General features: G+C 43.0%; 1 protein-coding gene and 1 long non-coding RNA gene across 6 annotated transcripts in view; one reads left to right on the forward strand and one right to left on the reverse strand.

Annotated features, from left to right (window-relative positions):
• Nucleotides 1-11350, reverse strand: part of LOC142658058 (uncharacterized) — a 204097-nt gene extending 192747 nt beyond the window's left edge. For 2 of the 3 annotated variants that reach the window (XR_012850026.1, XR_012850028.1), the window contains exons 1-3: nt 11236-11350; nt 10963-11154; nt 2509-2653 (exon numbers count right to left, since the gene is read on the reverse strand). This is a non-coding gene — a long non-coding RNA (uncharacterized LOC142658058). The remainder of the gene's footprint in view (nt 1-2508; nt 2654-10962; nt 11155-11235) is intronic. The other variant, XR_012850027.1, reaches the window with a different exon arrangement.
• SFMBT1 (Scm like with four mbt domains 1) overlaps nt 1-25194 on the forward strand; it is a 141415-nt gene that overhangs the window by 97089 nt on the left and 19132 nt on the right. For all 3 annotated transcript variants that reach the window (XM_075833745.1, XM_075833746.1, XM_075833747.1), the window contains one exon: nt 5551-5612. In XM_075833745.1, coding sequence (XP_075689860.1) covers nt 5551-5612 — 62 coding nt within the window. The remainder of the gene's footprint in view (nt 1-5550; nt 5613-25194) is intronic.

Raw genomic sequence — 25194 nt, forward strand, 5'->3', positions numbered from 1 at the left:
TTTAAAATGGGGTGTTTTATGGGGGTTTCTAATACATAGGCCCCTCAAATCCACTTCAGAACTGAACTGGTACCTTAAAAATTAGGCTTTTGAAATTTTCTTAAAAATATGAGAAATTGCTGTTTATGTTCTAAGCCTTGTAGCGTCCAAGAAAAATAAAATAATGTTCAAAAAACGATGCCAATCTAAAGTAGACATATGGGAAATGTGAACTAGTAACTATTTTGGGTGGTATAACCGTCTGTTTTTCAAGCGGATGCATTTAAATTCTGAAAAATGCTATTTTTTGTAAATTTTCTCTAAATTTTGCAATTTTTCACAAATAAAGACTGAATATATCGACCAAATTTTACCGCGAACATGAAGCCCAAAGTGTCACGAGAAAACAATCTCAGAATCGCTTGGATAGGTTTAAGCATTCCGACGTTATTACCACATAAAGTGAAATATGTCAGATTTGAAAAATGGGCTCTGAGCCTTAAGGCCCAAACTAGGCTGCGTCCTTAAGGGGTTAATGCACACAGTGAACACCGTAAAAAGAAAATATAAAGCACCAAAATCGCAGTTTTTTTTGGTAACCTTAGCCCTCAAACAAAATGTAATAAAAAGTGATCAAAAATGTCCATGTACCAAAAAATGGTACCTAGTCAATACTACAGCTAGTCCTGTAAAAAATAAGCCCTCACACCCTCAACCGATGAGAAAATAAAAAAGTTATGGCTCTCGGAATGTGGCGACACAAAATTTTATTTTTTTTACAAAAAGTCCATTCTCCATAAAAGTAGTAAAATATAAAAAAATATATATAAATTTGTTATCACCGTAATTGTATTGAGCCACAGAACAACGATAAGTTGTCGTTTTTACCGCACAGTGAAAACTGTAAAAATGAAACCAAAAAAACAATTGAGGAATAGCCGTTTTTTCCAACTTCAGCCCGCAAAGATTTTTTTTCAGTTTTCCAGTACATTGTATGGAACTATAAATGGTACCAATAAAAAAGACAACTCCTCCTGCAAAAAATAAGCCCTCACACCACTGTATTGACTGGAAAAATTTAAAAGTTATGGCTCTTGGAATGCGTGGAGTGAAAATGAAAAATCAAAAAATGGCTTTGTCCCGAAGGGGTTAAAGGGGTTTTCCCACGAGGAACATTTATGACCTATCCACCCCGTTCTAACGCTGTGTGTGTCGGCTGATTTCCGACCATGAAGTTAAAAACAGCGTAGCTCGCTGAGCTACGCTGTTTTTTGTAAGCCCCATAGACCATGGCGGATTAAGTGAACCATGGGCCCTGGGCTTTTGACACAACTTGGGGGCCCCCTCCTTCCCCCTCACACGCAATTAACCCCCCCCCCTAACCCGCTGACACTGTACCAGTCAGTGCCACTAACCTGACTGATACAGGTTTTAGCACTAGATACATTTGCTCTGTATTCAGGATATGAAGCAGCTGTATTTCAAAAAGTAAAAATAATTTTTAATGAAAAGTATTTAGAAAGTTGTACCAAACACACTGTTATTTTTTCTTTAAAAAGAGAGGGGTTATAATTTTTTTTTACTGTTTTATTAAAGTGTAACTAAACTTTTAACATGTCATAGTGAGACATGCACTGAGACTCCCACCAATTGCTGAAGTGAAGCGGCAGAAGCGCACAATTGAATGCTGCGCCGCTTCGCTTCTGATCGCCATTCCTCGGAGTGGTGTACGTCTGTACACCGCTTGCTCGGCTTTCCGGGAAAAGCAGATCAGAAATGAAGCAGCACAGCAGTCACCTGAGCACTTCTGCCACTTTGATTTATCGATCCATGGGGGTCTCAGTGCTCGGACCCCCACCGATCTAAACTTCTGACATTTCACTATGACATGTCAGAAGTTTTTTAGAAGTTTAGTTACACTTTAAAGGGGTTTTCCCGTGAGGGAAATTTATGACATATCCTATGGATCCTGTCAGATAGGTGCAGTTCCCAGAGATGGGACTCGCATCTATCTCTAGAACCGGGCCCCTTAAACCCTGTTCTACCTCTTTCTGCTATCGCTGCCTCTCGGCCACTTCCTGACCATGGACTTTCCGTAACTCATAGTAGTGAATGGCAGTTACGGAAGTCGCATAGCATGCGAGCTACGCTGTTTACGTAACTACCATTCAGTTCTATGGGACTTACGGATACAGTGTACCAGAACCAAGTTCAGCACATATATACATCACCAGAACCAACCTCCGTACATATATACAGTACTAGAACAAAGCTCACTACATATATACAACATCAGAACCGAGCTCAGTACATATATACAGCACCAGCTCAATTTAGTGCAACATCTGCTGTATAGGTTTGTATGGATAAAACTACAGCTCCCAGCATGGCCTGAACAATGGTAAGGATATGCTGGGAGTTGCAATTTCCCCCAAAAAAATATCATGCCACCCATCATCTCGCTGCAGATCATACAGTGCCTACAGTACTGATTAGAGGCAGAATAAATATTTACATTAAGTGACTTACCGGTGACTTAATTTTAGATTCTAGTTCTTCTTTTTCTCTTTTCTTCTCCATCCGGTCCAGACCTCTGACTTCTCCCGGCCACGACCCATTTCTGCAGTTTTCCGCTCAATGTCTTCAGCTTCTCACTTTTCAAACATTTTTGCATCTATAAACAAAGATAAAATAGTCATGTTGGGTCACAATACGTCCCTATATATAATAGTACCATACACTGCACCTCTAATAACGCCATACACTGTGTCCGTGATTATAATAGCACCATACACTGTGTCCCACACACACATAGTGTCCCCTGTAGATAGTGTCCCCTGTAGATAGTGTCCCCTGTAGATAGTGTCCCCTGTAGATAGTGTCCCCTGTAGATAGTGTCCCCTGTAGATAGTGTCCCCTGTAGATAGTGTCCCCTGTAGATAGGGCGCCCCCTGTAGATAGGGCGCCCCCTGTAGATAGGGCGCCCCCTGTAGATAGGGCGCCCCCTGTAGATAGGGCGCCCCCTGTAGATAGGGCGCCCCCTGTAGATAGGGCGCCCCCTGTAGATAGGGCGCCCCCTGTAGATAGGGCGCCCCCTGTAGATAGGGCGCCCCCTGTAGATAGGGCGCCCCCTGTAGATGGTGCCCCACATATAGCCCCCTTGTTGATAGCGCTCTACATATAGCGCACCCTGTATATAGTGCCCTACATATAGTCCCCCTGTAGATTGTGTCCCACATAAAGCCTCCCCTGTAGATTGTGCCCCACATGTGGCCCCTTGTAGATGGCGCTCTACATATAGCGCCCTACATAGTCCCCCTGTAGATAATGCCGCCCACACTTTTTAGTTGAAAACAACAAAATTTACATACCGTGATCCCGTTCCCGCGCGTCCTGTGTCAATGCAAGCCTGCTCTCTTCTGAGCAGGTCTGCTGGGGCTGAGCGATGCCATCGCGCCGCTTGCGTCGTTTAAAGGCGCGGACTGGCAGGGCAGAATGACATGCCCCGTCAATCAGCGCCCTTCAACAATGGAAGCGGTGCGATGACGTCATCGCGCCACTACCATCGTTTGACAGGGCTTAAAGACTTCCCCCACCAATGAGCGCCTTTCAACAAGTTGAAAGGCGCTGATTGGCGGAACAACTCATTCTGCCCTGCCAATCAGCCTCATTGTGAGGCGCTGAATGGTCGGGCATAGAACGTACCCGGCCATTCAGCGCTTATCCAGATACACGCAGATACAATTAGTGCAGGAGGGGGTGGCGGCGGCTGGTTTCAGTTGCACCGCCGCCCCCTCAGAGGCAGCAGGGCGGACAGTGCGGCCCTATTCCCTCTCGGCCCGCCCCTCCTCCCCTTTAGCGGCGCCAGCGCGCTGCAATGTGTTTTTTTTTAAAATGATGTGGGCCCGGGCGGCCGCACTAACCGCCCATATGATAATCCGCCACTGCCCATAGAACTGAATTGTAGTTACGGAAACCGCGTAGGTCGCATGCTACGCTTCTTACGTAACTTCTATTGACTACTAAGGGAGTTACAAAAACAGAGTAGCTCAGCGAGGGAAATCTACGTCCGCTAAGAGCTTAAATTTATGCTGTAAATTACAGTAAATTTGTAAGGCCATGGGCGGCCTGCCCCCTTATGGCAAGCCCAAACTAGATTTGTAAAAGTGGCGGAGGCGGCGTGAAACGGCAAAGTCACAAATTATTGTGCAAATATGGTGTGCGCCATCATTTGCAACTTTTTATCCATAATATTAGCGTATAGCCATTGAAAAATTCCCCCTTCGTGTCTCTTTGCGGACAGTTTCTTTTTGGTTTTTTTATTAATGTGCCCAAAATCTTATCCTGTTCTTCAAAGCAGTAATCTAGGTAGACAGTAACCCTCCATCTATGCCTGAAGTTATGTATGATGACATCTGAAATAGGTGCATATTAATGCAGAAAGAGAGATACTGCCATATTAATTAATGCCAATCTCCAGGGTCTCTGCAGAACTAGGGTAAATGAGCAGTCATTCAGCTCGTTGGAAAAACCTTCAAGTGTTAGAGGCCAGTAGCCATTTTAAGGTAAATTGAAGTGATTTTTGGCATGGACTAAAACCAGTGGTGAGGCCCAGGAATTACCTTATTCTGGCTGGTGAAGCCTTAGTCGAGAGACTAAGAAGCTCCGTTACAGAGCATTACTCCCTAAAATTCAAAAATCACCAATAAATTTAAGTAATCTAATCCACCTCTTCTCTCAAAATTATCTTCAGCGATTTCCTTGTTTCCTCTGTTTCTAGCAAACCTGAGTGACAGAAACTTGAGAGAAGAGAAGAAAATTAGTTTGTGCACGTCTTTTGGCATGTTTATTGAGACATGTCAGAAATTCTCTTATTTGGAGTCCAGAAGCAAGGACCTCCACCGATCCTTATTACAAAGGAGCTTCGGCACTCCAATGAGCACTACATTTTATCTCCACTCTTGAGCTTACACTGTAAGGACAATAGGTTTTGGGGTAGGGTTAAGGCTTTGTTCACATCTGCGTTGGAACTCCGTTCATGGGTTCCGTCTGACCTTTTCGTCATGGGAACCAATGAACGGAATCCAAACTGAAACAAACGGAAACCATACGTTTCAGTTTGCATCACCATTGATTTCGATGGTGAGGGATCCGGTGCAAATGGTTTCAGTTTGTCACTCCATCATTTTGAGGGAATGAATAGCGCAGTTTACTACGGTATTGATTCCTTTGAAACGACGGAACCCTTAAACAACGGTGACAAACGGAAACCATTTTTAGCAGATCTGTCACTATTGAAACCAATGGTGAGGCAAACGGAAACCTATGGTTTCCTTTTGTTTTGTTTTGGATTCCGTTTATGGATCTCCTGATGGAAAGGTCCGATGGAACGCATGAATGGAGTCGTAACGCAGATGTGAACGAAGCCTTAAATGTTTTTTCTCGGTCTGATGGTAGTAGAAACTTCCCCTTCTACTGCTCTAACCCTTGCCCTGTGAATCCCACACACCCAATTTACATTGTACTCCATTTTTTTTTTAATACAAACTGACAATTTCTGTTCCTTTTTAGAGATTTGCCTGCTAAGAATGGACATGGACTAAATGGACCAGATACCGCAACCAGCAATTCCAGTAAGTTATATCTGTACAACTTTAAGAGATTAGAAAGGCAATTAATCATTTGTTAATCTGTACAAAATGTTTTACAGTGATGATATAAATCTCTCAAACCTGCGCTAGTTTAATATGTTACAAAATTGAAAACTATTCTAATCACTAAATATTCCCTTTACAAAAAAATGGAAGGTGGGAACCTTGGTGGTGTACGTCCCTCTGCAGGTATGTCGCGGCAAAGATGGTATGAAGCAGATTTGTTGCAAACTCAAACTTTACGGTGCTGGAGTTCTCTGCACAACTGGCCATGGCAGGATAAATCTGAGGTTTGCTTCGTCTGTGTATGAAAGGCACAGTTCTCAGATACGATCCAGGCAGGCAGATTATTGCTGGCTGGATTGACCTGCTGTCATAAACAGGGCAATGGGCACCCCTCCCTGATACGAGGCCTAGTAGGCAGCAACCAGTTACTGCTTGTTTGTTGTACTCGTTGGAAGGCTTGAACCCACCTCTGTTCACATGACTTTCGCACACAATCAGGAAAGTGACTCCTGCCCGTCACTCGCAACTCACTTTAAGACCGCAGATTCAGGCCCAACAATAGTGCCGTTGCTTCTTCAGCAATTCCACTGTCATTGCAGCTACTCTTTGTCACGCAGCACAGGTTTTCTCCAATCCTCCACTTTAACCCTCAAAGCCCATGTTGCCCAAACCTATCCCGACATTTACATTACAAAAACATTAGGCTTTTGGGTAGTTTTTTTTTTTACATTCAGTTTTGAATCTCAGATCTGAAAAAAGTTTATATATGTATGTATGTATGTATATATATATATATATATATATATATATGTGTGTGTGTGTGTGTGTGTGTGTGTGTGTGTGTGTGTGTGTGTGTGTCTGTATCATATTGCTTGTGTAATAAATGGAAAGTCCAATTTCAGAAATCAAAGTTTGTGATGAGATTGATATAGATGTACACTAAACAGCCATGAACTTAAAACCACTGACAGGTTAGGTGAATAGCATTGATTATCTCATTACAATGGCACCTGTCAAGTGGTGGGAAATATTGGGCAGAAAATCAACAGTCCATTCTTGAAGTTAATGTGTTTTGAGCAGAAAAATTTGCGTAAGGATTCTGGCGACTTTGAAAAGGTGATTGCTAGACAAATCGGGTCAGAGCATCTCTAAAATGGCAGGTCTATCAACGTTTTCCCGGTATGCAGTGATTAGTACCTACCAAAAGTAGTCCAAGGAAGGAGAACTTGTGATCCAACGACGGGGTCATGGGTGCCCAAGGCTTATTAATGTTTTTGGGGAGCAAAGGCTAGACATAAATGTCTCTGGGAAAACCCCTTTAGGCAAAGAGTGCCTCTGCCAACAATCCAAGTCTTTTTGCATGTAGGTTAACCCCTTAAAGGCTATGTATAAATCCGTGTATTTGGAGCAAGTTTGTAATGTATTTTTAGTAAAAATTATTTTTCAGGTACATCTGCTGCGTATCCTGGATACACAGCAGCTGTATCTAGCGCTGAAACCCGAAACAGTCAGGTCAGCGGCACTTGCTGGTCCTGCGTGTCAGATGCAGTTATGAACTTAGAGGTAATCGATAACCGCTCGATTCTGCGTGTCTCTGACCCGTCAGTGCCGCTGTACTGACAGATACAGGTTTCAAAGCAGCTGTATCTCAAAAAGTAAAAAAACACTCCTACACTGATTTATTTAAAAAAAAAATAAAAGTAATTATTTTCAAAGGTGTACATAGCCTTTACGTAACCATATAAAAGCACGAGGCTACAGCTTGTCTTCAAGAATGGATTCCTCTTTACAATGGGGATCTGCAGCAGCTGAAATGTGTATTATAATGTGCCCCCCCCCCCCATACAGTGCGAGTCAATGCACCACAGCAATGACCATTCACTTGTAACTTTGTCTTCCTCTGCCATCAGCACAGGGAGTGGGACTTCCAACTAGGTAATAGTGATCTTCTACTTGCAGTGAGGTAAGCCGATACTGTGTAACGCCGCTTATCTCTATTATTGTCACATTGTGACGTCAGAGCTATAGTTTTATAGTTTTTATAGTTTTATACAAATCAAAATAACGTATAATCACAGACCAGATGTTCTGCTTCTTAGGCCATATGCACGCATGGAGAATTTGATGCGGATTCCACATCCCCACAAAACTACAGTGCAATGAATATGAGTTTACAAAACTTTTTGTCATTCAATAGGAGCCTTTCCCGCAAATGGACATAGTTACATCCAGTGGATGGCCATCTGCAGTGGGTCCCAACTGCAAGATATGACCGCATCATTTAGGTGGTTAGACAGTGGGAGCTCCCTCTGTCACCCATTAGCGCCCTGCGATGTGATCGGTTGCTATGGCAGCCGGGATCATAACAAAGACCCCCAGTTCTGCTATAGCTGTATTCCTATCCGGGTATGTTCACAATCCTTATGTTCAGACTGAAAAATACTTGGCTGATTCAGAGAGAATATAGTCTGAATCCAGGCATTTTTGGATCTGATTTCCAAAGCTTTTGATTTTCGCAAGCATTGTTAAAGCATATTTTGAGGCGTATTTTTTTGTAGTGTCAATGGAAAATGCTCGTAAAACATTTCAAGAAGTGATGTCACGAGGCGTTTTTTAATTCAGCAGCTTAAAAATACGCTTCATATGAACCATAGTGTATTTCCCATTGAAATATTGGGAAGCTGTTTGCAGGCATATTTCAAGTGCATTTCAGACAGTAATACAAGCATTTTACACTCCGAAATATGCTTTAACATAAGCTGTGTGAACATGCCATTAGGCCGTGTTTTCAGTATAGATTACCTGTCAGTCTGACCGTTTGAAACAATCAAATAGTTCAAGAAATAATATATATATTAAAGGGGTTTTCCAGCTTTTGAGAACTGATGACCTATCCACTGGATAGGTCATCAGTACATGATCTGTGGTCGTCAGACACCCGGGCCCTGCACAGATCAGCTGGTCCGGCGCCTCCGTGCACTGGACATACATGCCAGAAGTGAATAGGAGCAGTTCTGCAGCACGGCCGCTATGCTATGTATGGATCCAACTGCTTCCATTATGTGCCACATCATCCGGTGCCCGCAGACCACCGGAGCGACTTATTGGTGCGGTGTCCGGGTGTCGGACCCGCATCGATGACATATTGATGACCTTTAGAACAAAAAAGCAATTCCACTACCGTTTCTTGCATTCGTTTTTCAGACTTTAAACACCCCCCCCCCCCCAGAAACAAATCCAATAAACGTTCATGAATGGATCTATTAAAGTATTCGGCCCGCAAAAAACAAGTCCTCGGACAGCTAAATCTATGGAAATATATGGCTCTTGGAAAGTGGTGACATAACATATTTTTTATTTTTTTTTAACTTCATGTGGATAAAAAGTTGTCCTGGTCGTGTAAAGGACACACAGGTGCTGGTATAGTTATCAGAGCTGTGACTTGTAAGGAGCTGTGCACACCTGTGTGGCCATCGAAATTTGTAAACCATAAAGGCACTATTGAATGAACAGGGATATAGAAAATGTTTAGAAATTGATGCAAAAAGTATAACTTTTATTATACAATAATTAACTTAACGGATTTCTGTGCGGAAAGTCCCATTTTTACAATACAAAAGTTGTGCAGAAAGTGTTCTGTGGTGCGTTTTTTCAATTCCGCAGCATGTCAATTTATGCTGCATGTTCTGCGTGGAGATGCTGCATGTTTGTCCCATAGACTTCAATGGGGCGCAGAAATTCCGCAACAGATTTATGTTGCAGTTTTTACAGCGGAAATGCAGCAAAACACGCTGGAAATCCACAGGTGCACATATACTTTTCTTATAACCAATATTTAACACGCAGGTACAACCGCTGTGGGAAAAAATGCAGCGTTTCCGCAACAATATGAGCAGAAAAAACACTATTTGGTGCAGATTTTCTGTTGCAGAAAATCTGCAGCGTATCCTGTGTGTGGGAACATACCCTTAGGTTAGATTCCAACGGTGCAGATTTGCTGCAGATTTTGCAAGCATTTTTCAAGCCAAAACCAGGAACGAAACCTAAATAGAAGTATATAATGAAAGTCCAGGTCTACCCTCCTGGATCCAATTCTGGTTTTGGCTTACAAATTGCAGGCAAAATATGCTGCAAATCTGCACTGTGCGAACCCAGCCTTATTATTTTAAGCTTCTCAGATCAACATCTTACCTGCTGTGCTGAAGCTCTGTTAACTGTGATTGACAGCAATTTACTATTTTAAAATCACTAGTAGTGGATAACGTCAACATTAACAATTACATAGTTGATAAGGTTAAAAAGAGGCACCGATCCATCAAGTGCAACCTATAATTTTAGTGTTGATCCAGAGGAATGCAAAAACCCCTATGTGTATGCCAATTGCTCCTTGTAAGGGGGAAAAATTACTTCTCAACTCCAATATGGCAATCCGAATGAATCACTGGATCAACATCCCGTCTCCAGATTCTAGTTCTTGAAAAATGTGATGTTCTATCCTTCAAGAAAAGCATCCAGGCCCCTTTTGAACCTGTTCAATGAATTAACCATCACAACATCCTGTGCCAGATGCAGAGGATCCCCCCTTGTCATGGGTTTAGGCATAGGTATAAAATCATTATAAGGATCTCTTTACTATCCATTCATATATTTGTACATTCTAATTTGAGGGCCCTGAAGCTGTCTTTTCTCCAATATGAACAACCCCAAGGTTGATAACAACATATTTTTTGGTACTGCAATCACCCATTCCCTTAATTATCTTGGTTCAATTCCTCTGCACCCACTCAAGTTCAAATACGTCTTTATACACAGGTGCCCAAAATTGTACACAGTATTTCACATGTGGTCTGACTATGGTTTTGTCCCTAAACAAATTATTATACTGGTCATGCACATCTATGCCTCTTGATGCATCACATTATTTTATTTGCCTTGGCAGCAGCTGCCTGGCACTGTTTGCTAAAGTTACATTTACTGTCCACTTCTATCCAAAATCTTTTTCAGTGGGAGTTTTACCCAGTGTTTTACTATTTAATACATAATTGTGGAATTTGTTTTCCCGGCCCAAGTGCATAACCTTACATTTCTCCGCCCATGCCTCAAGCGTCTCCAAATCCTTCTGTAATATTATATCATGCTCCTCTGTGGTCTTTGCTTTACAGAGTTTATTATCTGCAAATACTGGAATTATACTCTCTAAACCCTCCGCAAGGTCATTAATAAAAATATCGAAAGAGGGGGCGTTGCCTGGACGAGCATCGAGGGAGCCGCACAGTAACTGAGCTCCCGGCGTGACAGCCAAAAACGGCACAACTAAACCGGTTACCTGCTCCCTTCACGGTGATCCGGTCTTCCAATCGGCTACAGACCTTCTGGGTCCCAGTTGGGGCCTGCTCCGACGCATCTAGGGTACGCAGCACTTAACTCGTGGCAGACGGGGAGGAGGTCGGCCATCTTCCGTCGTATCGGTGCCTCTGCTACACGGGGACGTCTTTGGCTGCGATGAACGGCTCGCTGGCTGAGGGAGAGATGAAGGGGTCTTCAGTGGGTGCCGGCCGGCAGCTTCGTGTGGTGCGGTGCTCCTGTTGAGAGAAGCTACCTGTCTCTTCTGCAGCTCTTCCTCCTTCTCCGGCGGCCATCTTGGAATCAGGACTCCCTGCACACGTGGAGCAGAGATCTTTGCAATAGCATAAAAGGAGCACATACAAAGAGAATCCCTGCTTCTGACCTTAGCCTTCCAGGTGGGATTAGGAGCAGCACTATCCCAGGTACTTCACTTTAATTAGTCTTTTTGGGAGATGCCATTTCTGATCTTTTGTCTTACTGTCAAGCAGTGAATTTCCCCCTGGCCACAATGGGGGGCACTTCTAAAAGAAATGCGAAGTCTAAGCCGACTAAACTTAGAGTTCTTTCCTACTCCTGCATCTCAGCAAGTGGTGGTGAACCGCCGTATCTCCCTGCCTCCATCCTCGCCCTCTCCATCTTTTAGCGCTGCGTCGGTGGACAATGACATGCAGGATGACATGGACTCTCAACCTGTTTCTGAACATATGATTAAGAGGCTTTTAAACTCGTTGAGGGATTCGATTCAATTGGATTTATGTCAAGTTATTGGAGATCTGCGAATGGATATACAGGCTATTGCCCCAAGGACCGACCACGTGGAACACAAGTTGGAAGAATTTGTGAAGTCACATAACTCGCTTATAGATGCGAACTCCACGTTGGAGGAAGAGGTAATGAGACTTTCTACTAAAGTTTTGAATCTGGAGGATAGATCCAGAAGAAATAATGTCCGAATAGAGGTATACCTGAGTCGGTCACGCCAGATCTCCTATCACAATTACGGATCTCATGAGTCTTGTTATGCCAAATAAATCAGCTCTTGACCTCACCATTGATAGGATCCACCGAATTCCTAAGCCTAAGCATATTGCTGCACACCTACCGAGAGACACGATCGCTCGTATTCATTTCTTAAATGTGACGGATGAATTTCTTCGAGGATTGAAAACTGCCCCTGATTTAACAGACTGCTTCAAGGACGTTGCTTTATATCCAGATTTGTCTGCGGCGACCATGCTGAGACATAAATAATTTGCAGTGATGACAAGAAGTCTACGGGATAATGCCATTCTGTACAAATGGGGCTTTCCAGTAAAGCTCATAATCACAAAGAATGGAAGTCAGCATGTCTGCCTATCGCTGGAATCCGTGAAAGAGCTTCTACACTCCTGGGGTCTCCTAGCATCTCCTCCATCGAGTCCTCATCCTAGGAATCCTGCTAGACCGGCATTGGTTTCGCCGTTGTGGTCAGACACGAGGGGTAGACCCAAACTGAGACTCCCTGATTAAAGAAGTGGCTTATACGGTATGATCTGTTCGTCAAGGCTTTCTGAGCTACAGCCTGGACGCTATTCCTCCGTTCTACAGTTCGTAGGCTGAACTTTTGCCTTTACTGTCCTTTCCCTGAAAGAGGGAAGTTCCTGACTGGTAAATATGCCATACTGCATATCGGTATTGAATTTTATATTTTGCTTTTTGTATTTGTATTATGTTGGTTCTATTTTGCTGTGCCATGATCATGCCTGTCTTTTCCAAATGTCATAATGGGGCTCACAATACTCTGTCAATGCTCATGGCTTGAACTCTCCTTTCAGGAGATCTTTGCTTTGAAAAGAAGCTTTCAAGTCTAATTGTGATATATTATGTGTTCAGGAGTTGCATTTATCTTCGAGGGATTTCATCTATTTAAACATAAGAAGTTTCCCCATATCTACTATGCCTCTAAAAGTGAAAAAAAGGCGGGGGTAATTATTGCTGTGAAGGAGTCACTGGCGTTTAAATATATCTCCGAAGTCAGAATCTCAACTTAGTCAATTAAATGCCCCTTTTACGCTCGAGGAACTTAAATCGTTAATTATTAGATCTAAACAAAATATATCTCCTGGGCCTGACGGTCTACCGAATGAGTATTACAAAACTTTTGTAGACTCGCTGGCTCCATATATGCAATGTACGTAACTATGGTGGCCTGCAACACTTCCGGTGGGAGAGCACGTGTGGATGGGTATTGCATCCACGCGTGCTCTCCCACCGGAAGTGTTGCAGGCCACCATAGTTACGCTTCCTAAACTGGGTAAATCCCCAGATTCCCCAGCCAATTTTCGCCCGATCTCCCTACTAAATTGTGATATATTAAACCGAAAAGAAAAATCTCGACATAATAATATTATATCAAAATATTTTTATTTTTACTTTATTAAACATCAATAAATACAAAACATACAAAATTAACCCCCTCCCAAGTATATACTATAGACATATAAAAAATAATTAAAAGAAAGTATACCAGGTTCACAAAATACAATATCAAAAATAGTTATATATAGAGAATAATTCCTCCCAATAGAGAATCACATCCCAGGTAAGTAATAGCTTATATCATGTATATGAGTATCAGACTGACAGGTCCCTCCAAACAGTAAAGTATAGAAACCATGCTTAAGATAATGGAGACCTAATCAGAAACAAGCTATAGGCAGTTAGAAATAGAACAAAATACCTGTTGAGGACATGATACTGGTGGGATAGGACACCTGGACACCAAGCACCTAAGGTTGCGAAACGCTCGTCGAGGTGCTTGGTGTCCAGGTGTCCTATCCCACCAGTATCATGTCCTCAACAGGTATTTTGTTCTATTTCTAACTGCCTATAGCTTGTTTCTGATTAGGTCTCCATTATCTTAAGCATGGTTTCTATACTTTACTGTTTGGAGGGACCTGTCAGTCTGATACTCATATACATGATATAAGCTATTACTTACCTGGGATGTGATTCTCTATTGGGAGGAATTATTCTCTATATATAACTATTTTTGATATTGTATTTTGTGAACCTGGTACACTTTATTTTAATTATTTTTTATATGTCTATAGTATATACTTGGGAGGGGGTTAATTTTGTATGTTTTGTATTTATTGATGTTTAATAAAGTAAAAATAAAAATATTTTGATATAATATTATTATGTCGATTTTTCTTTTCGGTTTAATATATATGGATTATGTGAAATCTTGAATTTAATGAATTGGCTATGAGTATATATATATATATATATATAGGTTATAATAAATTGTGATATATAAAGTTTTATGCAAAAATAATCGCAAATAGATTAAATGAAGGCCGTCAAGCGAGTGACGGTACGCGTAGAATTTTGGATCTCATTCAGATAGCAGGAGATTCTGAGAAGGCCTCCCTTTTCCTCTCATTAGATGCCGAAAAGGCATTTGACAGAGTAAACTGGCAATATCTGGAGGGTACTTTGGATAAATTTGGGTTTCATTCCTTTATAAAGACGGCCATACTTTCACTGTATTCTTCCCCGTCGGCTAGAGTTCTGTCCTCCGGTCTTTTATCTAGATCTATTACAATTTCGAATGGGACTAGACAGGGGTGTCCTTTATCCCCATTGATATTCACCTTATGTATGGAACCGTTTGCGGAAATGATTCGCAGCTCCGATAACATTTCAGGTATCCGGGTGGGTAAGACGGAACACAAAATTGGATTATATGCCGATGTTATTGTGACATGCACATCCCCCCCCTTTCCTCTTTGACAGAGTTAATGCATATCATTTCTAGGTTTTCGGAAGTCTCATATTATAAGCTAAATATTTCCAAATCCATGATGTTACCGATATATATAGATCTGCAATTGAAACGTAATTTGTCCACTTTTCATGTATCCTGGGCAGAGTCAGGGTTGGTTTACTTGGGGATATAACTGTACCCCTCGTTGCCTCTCATTTTACAGGAAAATTACTTGGAGCTGCTTGCAGATAAGAGATCAGAATGTGAGAGATTGAGTGCTTTCCAACTGTCCTGGATTGCTCGAATCAATTTAGTTAAAATGTTATTGCTTCCCAAACTTATACTTTTGTAGGACTATTCCGCTGTTGATTCCTACTTTTATCTCGTCGCAAATTCAGAACTTATTTCTCAAGTTTATCTGGAACAACAAAAGAGCGAGAGTAGCTAAACATTTATTATTTCGCACGGTTAGTCAGGGGGGTATGGGAGTTCCAGATGTGCAAGCCTACAACATAGCTGCCATCATGGATCAATTGGGTTCGTTATGGAGTTCCCCTGCTTTGTCAATTTGGTCACAGTTAGAAAAAGAAATGTTTCCTCGCTCTTCTTTAGGCGCTCTGATGGCTGCATCTTCTGTAGGGGCGGGTTTGCCTATAGTGACCTTATGTACCACCGCTGATTCATTGCGATGTTGGAACGTACAAGTCTGTGCAAATCGCTGGGCGTATCGATCACATGAACATATACCGATGTTGGCTTTTCAGTCCTTAATACCACATGTAGACCTGTTGACCTGGGAGATGCTGGGTATAAAGGCCCTTTCAGATCTGTATGAAGGGAAACACCTGCGATCTTTTGAACAATTAATGTCGAAATATAACTTGTCTAAACAGATGTTTTACCAGTATCTCCAGATAAGACACATGCTTCAATCAATATCTGTCCCCACTAAACCTAGCACTCTTTCCTCCTTTCATAAATTTTTGTTTCAATGGCAAGGACACAGTAAGGGTCTGTCTTGAAGTTATGACCTTCTCCTGAATAGACAGAACGTAGGAAAGTGCGCACATGCTGAGATGGGAACGAGAGTTGGGAGCTACATTTTCTAATGAGCAGTGGTTGAAGGCCTCTTGTTGGATTATTAAGCATTCTAATTGTGTTAATCATATATAACTCACTTGTAAAATTCATCTTAGATGGTACCTGACTCCGTCAAGATTTGCTCACATTTATACAGGCAATACTAGTTGCTGCTGGAGGGGCTGTGGTTCCCGTGGCTCCACTCTGCATATGTGGTGGTCCTGTCCCACGGTTGGAGTTTTATGGAAGGAGATTTTTCGCCTAATCTTAGACCTTACAGGATTATCCTTTCCATATAGCCCGGATTGGCCATACTCGATATTGGATTGGAGGAAATTCCTAACAATTTTAGAGTACTCGTGCAACAGATCTTCATTGACTCTAGAATGGCTATCGCCAAAGCATGGAAGTCTCACGTATCTCCTTGCTTGTCAGAAGTGATAGGCAGGGTAAATATCACTTGTCACCGTGAAACCCTTCTATTACAAAATCCTTCTGTCCACATAAGGAATTTACTTTCTTGGGAACTGTGGGTAAATTCAAAATATTATGTCTAAATCCCAGTCTTTCTTTATAAGTGTAATGGCATATTTGATTGTATTTAGTATCTACATGGCGCAGCACGGTTGTTTATGTGGTTGTATGTTGCTGTATAGTTTTTTGTTTTTTTTTCCATCACATGTGTGTACTGCTTTCCCTATGGGTCCGTGTTCTAGAATCAAAATATGGTTTATTTTGTTGAAAAATGTTGTCAAATTTCAATAAATATCTATTGATTGACAAAGTCAGGACCCACTATGCTTGCTGTCAGTGAGTAGCTGACAGCTCTAATACACTGCACTACGCATGTAGTGAAGTGTATAAGAATTGCGATCAGGGCCTCCTGCCCTCAAGTCCCCTAGTGGGACAAAGTAATAAAGTAAAAAAAAAGATGTGTAAAAATAAGAAAATAAAAGTTTAAAAAGTAATAAGGGAAAAAGGGGGATTTCTACTTTTATCAGTCCTTTATTATTAATAAAAATATATAAACAAACATATAAACTATACATAATTGGTATCGCCGCGTCCAAAACTGCCTGAACTACAAAATTATTTCGTTCTTTATCCCACGCGGTGAACGCCGTAAGAGAAAATAATAAACCGTATTAGAATCACAATTGTTTGGTCACTTCACCTCCCCAAAAATGGAATAAAAAGAGATCAAAAAGTCGCATGTACCTAAAAATGGTACTGATCGAAACTGCAGTTCGTTACTCAAAAAATAAGTCCTCGCATGGCTTTATTGATGGAAAAATAAAAAAGTTCTGGCTCTTAGGCCTTATTCACACGAACGTATAATACGTCCGTGCTATTCGCGTGGAAATCACGCGCGTCACACGGACCTATGTTACTGAATGGGGCCGTTCAGACTGTCAGTGAATTTCACGCAGCGTATGTCCGCTACGTCAAACGCATGACATGTCCTATATTTCGCCTTGTTTCGCGCTGCACGCACGCATTGAAGTCAATGGGTGCGTGCAAATCACGCTCGGCACACAGAAGCACTATCGGGTGCCGCGCGTGATTCGCGCAACAGCAGTAAAAACAATGAATGAAAACAGAAAAGCACCACGTGCTTTTCTGTTTGTAAACATAAAACCAGAGTGTCGTCATGATGCCGGCTGCGCGAAAATCACGCAGCCGCGCACCATATGCTGATTACACACGGACCTTTTGCACGTGCAAAACGCAGCGTTTTTTGTGCGCGCAAAACTCACATGTCCGTGTGTGTATAAGGCCTTAGAATATGGTAACAAAAAGTAAATTTATTTTTTACAAAACGTATTTTATTGTGCAAACGCCATAAGACATAAAAAAAAAAACTATAAACATATGGTATCGCTGTAATCTTATCGCCCCGCAGAATAAAGTGAATGTCATTTATAGCGCACGGTGAACGCTGTAAAAAAAAAATTTGAATAAAAAAACAATAGTAGAATTGCTGTTTTTTAGTCACCACGCCACTTAAAAATAGAATAAAAACTGATCAAAAAGCCGCATGCACCCCATGAGAACTACAATGAATTCCTCAAGGGGTCTAGTTTCCAAAATAGGGTCACTTTTGGGGAGTTTCCACTGTTTTGGCACCACAAGACCTCTTCAAACCGGACATGGTGCCTAATAAAATGGAGGCCTCAAAATCCACTAGGTGCTCCTTTGCTTCGGAGGCCGCTGCTTCAGTCCATTAGCGCACTAGGGCCACATGTGGGATATTTCTCAAAACTGCAGAATCTAGGCAATAAGTATTAAGTTGTGTTTCTCTGGTAAAACCTTTTGTTTTGTAGAAAAATATGGAATAAAAGATTTTCTGACAAAAATAAATATGTAAATTTCACCTCTACTTTGCTCTAAATTCCTGTGAAACACCTAAAGGGTTCATAAACTTTCTAAATGCTGTGGTAAATACTTTGAGGGGTCTAGTTTCTAAAATGGGGTGTTTCATAGGGGTGTCTAATATATGGGCTCCTCAAAGCAACTTCAGAACTGAACTGGAACCTAAAAAAAAATAATTAGGCAATACTTTGCTTCTTACATTATGCTGATAATGAGCAGTGTCCACCTTGAGATGGCCCCAGTTTTGACCGTTCTAAACGGAGACCCCTATTAGACCGTTTCAGTGCCCAGTTTTCCCAAGCATACACCCCCGAGAAGTGTATTTCTATTGATGTGTCCTTGGTAGATTTTAAAGGGAGGCTTCAATTCCGCCAGTACCTGCCGAGTAAGAGGGCAAGGTATGGCGTGAATCTGTATAAGCTGTGCGAGTGCATCAGTGTATACTTACAAATTTAGGATATATAAAGGGAAGGACAGCAGTATTCAGCCCCCAGAATGCCCCCCTTACTGGGAGTTAATGCAAAAATTGTGTGGGATTTGGTGCACCCACTGCTGAACCAAGGTTACCAACTCTACCTGGATAATTTTTATACCAGCGTCCCGCTCTTCAAGTGCCTCGCTTCCAGAAGTACTGCGGCATGCGGCACTGCTAGAAGAAATCTGAGAGTTCTCCCGAAGACTCTGCTTGGGCAAACACTCAGAAGGGGTGAGAGCAGGGAACAATCTAGCAGCAACATATTGTGTGCCAAGGACAAGAGAGATGTCCTTGTATTGACAACAATACATGGCCACACCAGTACCCATGTACCTGTACGAGGTACCAGTACAGAGACCCCCAAACCAGACTGCATCCTGGACTACAATAGGTACATGGATGGGGTGGACTTGTCAGATCAAGTCCTGAAGCCCTTCAGCGTCATGCGGCGTGGTATAAGAAGCTGGCCGTGCACATCATTATCAAGAACCTAATCTTTAGGGACCAAGAAGGGGGGCACTCAGTACTTCTGGACGCTAGGCCACACGCATCGTACCAGGGCAACACTTTCCAGAAGAAGTTCCCCAAACTGGCAAGAAAGGAAAAAGTCATATGGTGCAAAGTCTGCTATAAGAGGGGGATAAGGGAGGACACAATAGATCAATGTGACACGTGTCCCAAAAAACCAGGGCTCTGTATGAAAGTGTTTTAAAATTTACCATACATCCCTTAGATTTTTAATCTACCCAGACGCACTCCGCACAGCTTATCCCCCTCATCTTTCCCTTCTGAGCCCTTCTGTGTGCCCAGGCAGCTGATAACAGCCACAAGTAGGGTATTGCCGTACCCAGAAGAACCCACATTACAGTTTATGGGGTGTATATCTCCGGTGGCTGAAATGGCATAGATATATAGAAAATTGCAAATCTCACTGTGCACCATCTGCTGCGCATTATCTTTTACACAGTACCTGTGGGGTCAAAATGCTCACTACACCTCTAGATGAATGTCTTAAGGGGTGTTGTTTTTAAAATGGGGTCACTTCTTGGGGGTTTCAACTGTACTGGTACCTCAGGGGCTTCTGCATACATGACTTAGCACCAGAAAAGCAGTAGGCCAAATGGTGGTCCTTTCCTTCTGAGCCCTCCCATGGGCCCAAATGGCAGTTTATTACCACAAATGTGGTATTGCCGCACTCAGGACAAATTGGGCAACAAAATGGGGTATTTTGTTCCCTTCTAAAATAAGAAATTTTGATTAAAAAATGACATCTTATTGCAAAAAATGTAATTTTTTTCATTTCACAGCCCAATTCAAATACGTGCTGTGAAAAAACTGTGTGGTCAAAATGGTAACAACAACCATACATTAATTCCTTGAGGGGTGTAGTTTCCAAAATGGGGTCACTTTTGGGGGATTCCTACTGTTTTGGCACCTCAACAACTCTTCAAACCTGGCATGCTGCCTAGAATATATTCTAATAAAAAAGAGTCCACAAAATGCACTAGGTGCTTGTTTGCTTCTGGGCTTGTGTTTTAGTCCACGAGCGCACTAGAGACACGTGGGACATTTCTAAAAACTGCAGAATCTGGACAATACATATTTAGTAGTGTTTCTCTGGTAAAACCTTCTGTGTTACAGAAAAAAAAATGGAATAAAATTGAAATTCAGCAAGAAAAATGAAATTTGCAAATTTCACCGCCACTTTGCTTTAATTCCTGTGAAATTCCTAAAGGGTTAAAAAAAACTTTCTAAATGCTGTTTTGAATACTTTGAGGGGTCTAGTTTTTAAAATTGGGTGTTTTATGGGGGTTTCTAATACATAGGCCCCTCAAAGCCACTTCAGAACTGAACAGGTACCTTAAAAAAACGGCTTTTGAAATGTTCTTAAAAATATGAGAGATTGCCGTTTATGTTCTAAGTCTTGTAACGTCCAAGAAAAAAAAAAAAAAATTCAAAAAACTATGCCAATCTAAAGTAGACATATGGGAAATGTGAACTAGTAACTATTTTTGGTGTTTTAACCATCTGTTTTACAAGCAGATGCATTTAAATTCAGAAAAATTCTATTTTTTCAAAATTTTCTCTAAATTTTGCAATTTTTCACAAATATACACTGAATTTATCGAACATATTTTACCACTAACATAAAGCCCAATGTGTCACGAGAAAACATCTCAGAATCGCTTGGATAGGTTTAAGCATTCCGACGTTATTACCACATAAATTGAAATATGTCAGATTTCAAAAATGGGCTCTGAGCCTTAAGGCCCAAACAAGGCTGCGTCCTTAAGGGGTTAAAGCTCATCTACTGTAGCTACTGTGACCAGCTCCTGCGGTAGACTATTCCATAGATGCACAGTAAAGAAGGCTTGTCGCCTCTCAGGTTGAACCTTTTTTTTTTCTTCAGACGGAGGGAGTGCCCCATTGTTTTTGGAGGGGGTTTTACATGGAACATGATTTCACCGTATTTTTTGTATGTGCCATTAATATATTTGTATAAATTAATAATGTCCCCCCTTAGTCGTGTTTTTTTCAAGGCTAAATAGGTTTAATTCTTTTAATCTTTCCTCATAACGAAGATTCCCCGGGCCCCTAATAAATAATAATCTTTATATAGCGCTAACATATTACGCAGCTGTTAAGGATCTGCCAGGCACAGCTTCTGTATCCACGCCCATAGGTAATCAGTCTGCACCTGCTTCTATGTCTGTGAGACTGACTCCATCTTCCACCACTCAGGATGGCAGGCTTAGGAGTGGGAGAGCCTATCACAGCCTGGCCAGACGGAGCTAATCCCGCCCTCTGTCTATTTATACTTGCCTTTCCTGTTCCTCCTTGCTTGTGATTCTTCTCTGTTGGTTTCCTGGCCCTGCTGCAGCTTCTTGAACTACTTGTCCCTGCTTCGTATTCACCCTGGCTTACTGACTACTCTTCCGCTCTGCGTTTGGTACCTCGTACACTCCTGGTTTGACTCTGCTTGTTCACTACTCTCCTGCTCTGCGTTTGGCACCTCGTACTCTCCTGGTTTGACTCAGCTCGTTTACTACTCTTGTTGCTCACGGTGTTGCTGTGGGCAACTGCCCCGTTTCCCTTTGTTCTGTGTTTCCTTGGCGGGTCGTTGCAAGTAGGCAGGGACTGAGTGGCGGGTAGATTAGGGCTCACTTGTCTGTTTCCCTATCCCTGTCATTACATAATCACAAGCCCATATAGTGATAATAGCAGGGAAAAAGGGGAATGGGAGGAAACCTCCAGCTCACCAGCTTCACACTCCTGTGTTCAATATCGCCCGGATCAGCCGCGACGGCTCACGGCAGGTAACAGTAGCAAAAAGGAGGAATGATCCAGCGATGTGTAGTATAGGTGGGGGATACTCCGTTCCCACTTTATTGGAAAAATAATCACACGGATAATACAACAAAGTGACAGAAAACACCAGGAGGGTAACAAGGTGGTTGAAATGGCACGAAATGAAGCCTACGCGTTTCAAGCACTGGCTGTGCTCTTAATCATGGTCTGAGGCCCTGGCTCAGAGGGTCAACCAGCCTGATGCTACCATGGTAGTGCCCCTCACCTCACCTCTTGAACCCCACCTAAAGTTGCCTGACCAGTTCTCAGGGGACCCGAAGACTTTTCTCTCCTTTCGGGAGAGTTGTAGGCTCTATTTTCGTTTAAAGCCCCACTCCTCAGGTTCTGAGAGCCAGCGGGTGGGTATAATTATGTCCCGGCTCCAGGAAGGGCCCCAAGAATGGGCCTTCTCCTTGGCTCCTGACGCCCCTGAACTTTCCTCCGTTGATCTTTTCTTTTCTGCTCTCGGACTCATTTATGACGAGACTGACAGGACTGCCTTTGCCGAGAGTCAGCTGGTGACCTTACGTCAGGGTAAGAGACCTGTTGAGGAGTATTGCTTTGACTTTAGGAAGTGGTGCGTAGCTTCTCGGTGGAATGACCCTGCCTTAAGGTGCCAGTTTAGGTTGGGTCTGTCGAACGCCCTGAAAGACCTGTTAGTTAGCTATCCCTCTTCTGACTCCCTAGACCAGGTTATGGCTTTAGCGGTACGACTTGACAGACGTCTCAGGGAACGACAACGTGAACGTTTATGTGTTTTCTCCTCCGACTCCCCCATGATGCCTCCCGAGGTTCCGTTGCTTCGTTCTTCCACGGAAGACTCGGAGGTACCTATGCAACTCGGGGCCTCCGTGTCCCCCCAACAACGTAGATTGTTCTGCTTCTATTGTGGGGATGACAAGCATCAAGTGAACACCTGTCCTAGGCGTAAGAATAAGCAGCCGGAAAACTTCCGCGCCTAAGTGATCATCGGGGAGGTCACTTGGGCGCACAGGTATTTCCCGTAAATATGAAACGTAATAAAATCTTGCTTCCCTTTCATGTCTCTCTTGGTGGTAGGTCTGCTACCGGCAGTGCCTTCGTGGATTCAGGGTCTTCTGCTAATATCATGTCTGTGGAATTTGCTATGTCTCTAGCTATGCCTTTGATTGATTTGCCTAAACCTGTCCCGGTAGTGGGTATCGACTCCACTCCTCTTGCTAATGGTTATTTTTCACAGCATACCCCTGTTTTTGAACTCCTTGTTGGCTCCATGCATTTGGAGCAGTGCTCTGTACTGTTGATGCAGGGATTATCGTCCGATTTGGTTTTAGGCCTTCCCTGGGTGCAGTTGCATAATCCCACGTTTGACTGGAATACTGGGGATCTTACCAAATGGGGTAATGAAGGCTTGACGTCATGTTTTTCTGTTAATTCTATTTCTCCCCCTGAGGAGGTGAACACGCTACCTGAGTTTGTTCAGGACTTCGCTGATGTTTTCTCTAAGGAGGCCTCCGAAGTGTTACCTCCTCATAGAGAATACGATTGTGCTATCGATTTGGTACCAGGAGCTAAGCTCCCTAAGGGTAGGATATTTAATCTTTCTTGTCCCGAACGTGAAGCCATGAGAGAGTATATCCAGGAATGCCTGGCCAAGGGTTACATTCGCCCCTCTACTTCTCCGGTAGGTGCTGGCTTCTTCTTCGTAGGGAAGAAGGATGGTGGTCTTAGGCCATGCATTGACTACCGTAACTTGAATAAGGTCACTGTAAGGAACCAGTATCCCCTTCCTTTGATTCCTGATCTCTTTAATCAGGTTCAAGTGGCCCAATGGTTCTCTAAGTTTGAACTACGGGGGGCGTATAACCTTATCCGCATCAAAGAGGGGGATGAGTGGAAGACTGCGTTTAACACGCCCGAAGGTCATTTCGAATACCTCGTCATGCCCTTTGGGTTGTGTAATGCTCCCGCGGTCTTCCAGAATTTCATAAATGAGATTTTAAGCGATTACCTGGGGGTATTTCTTGTAGTGTACCTTGATGATATACTTGTGTTTTCCAAGGACTGGTCCTCCCACATTGAGCATGTCAGGAAGGTGCTCCAGGTCCTTCGGGAAAACAAACTGTTTGCGAAGACCGAAAAATATGTGTTTGGGGTGCAGGAGATACAATTTTTGGGTCAAATCCTCACTCCTCATGAATTCCGCATGGACCCCGCCAAGGTCCAGGCTGTGGCGGAATGGGTCCAACCTGCCTCCCTGAAGGCGTTACAGTGCTTCTTGGGGTTCGCTAATTATTACAGGAGATTTATTGCTAACTTCTCGGTCATCGCTAAGCCTCTTACGGACCTCACTCGCAAGGGTGCTGATCTCCTCCACTGGCCTCCTGAGGCTGTCAAGGCTTTTGAGGCCCTTAAGAAGTGCTTTATCTCGGCCCCGGTGTTGGTTCAGCCCAACCAAATGGAGCCATTTATCGTGGAGGTTGACGCGTCCGAGGTGGGAGTGGGGGCTGTCTTGTCCCAGGGTACCAGGTCCCTCACCCATCTCCGTCCCTGTGCCTACTTCTCCAGGAAGTTTTCGCCCACTGAGAGTAACTATGATATTGGCAACCGCGAACTCTTAGCCATTAAATGGGCATTTTGAAGAGTGGCGCCACTTCCTGGAGGGGGCTAGGCACCAGGTAACGGTCCTTACCGACCACAAGAATCTGGTTTTCTTAGAATCGGCCCGGAGGCTTAACCCGAGACAAGCTCGATGGGCGTTATTTTTACCAGATTAAATTTTTTGGTTACCTATAGGGCTGGGTCTAAAAATATTAAGGCTGATGCACTGTCGCGTAGCTTCATGGCCAGCCCTCCTTCGGAGGAAGATCCTACTTGTATTTTGCCTCCAGGTATAATCATTTCCTCTATTGATTCTGATTTAGTCTCTGAAATTGCTGCTGATCAAGGTTCAGCTCCCGGGAACCTTCCTGAGAACAAGCTGTTTGTTCCCCTGCAATTCCGGCTAAGGATACTTAGGGAAAATCATGACTCCGCACGATCTGGTCATCCAGGCATCCTGGGTACCAAGCACCTCATTGCCAGAAACTATTGGTGGCCTGGGTTGCCTAAAGACGTTAAGGCCTACGTCGCCGCTTGTGAGGTTTGTGCTAGGTCCAGGACTCCCAGGTCCCGACCAGCGGGCTTACTACGTTCTTTGCCCATTC

Source organism: Rhinoderma darwinii, chromosome 7 (assembly GCF_050947455.1).
Source record: "Rhinoderma darwinii isolate aRhiDar2 chromosome 7, aRhiDar2.hap1, whole genome shotgun sequence".
NCBI classification, from domain to species: Eukaryota; Metazoa; Chordata; class Amphibia; order Anura; family Rhinodermatidae; genus Rhinoderma; species Rhinoderma darwinii.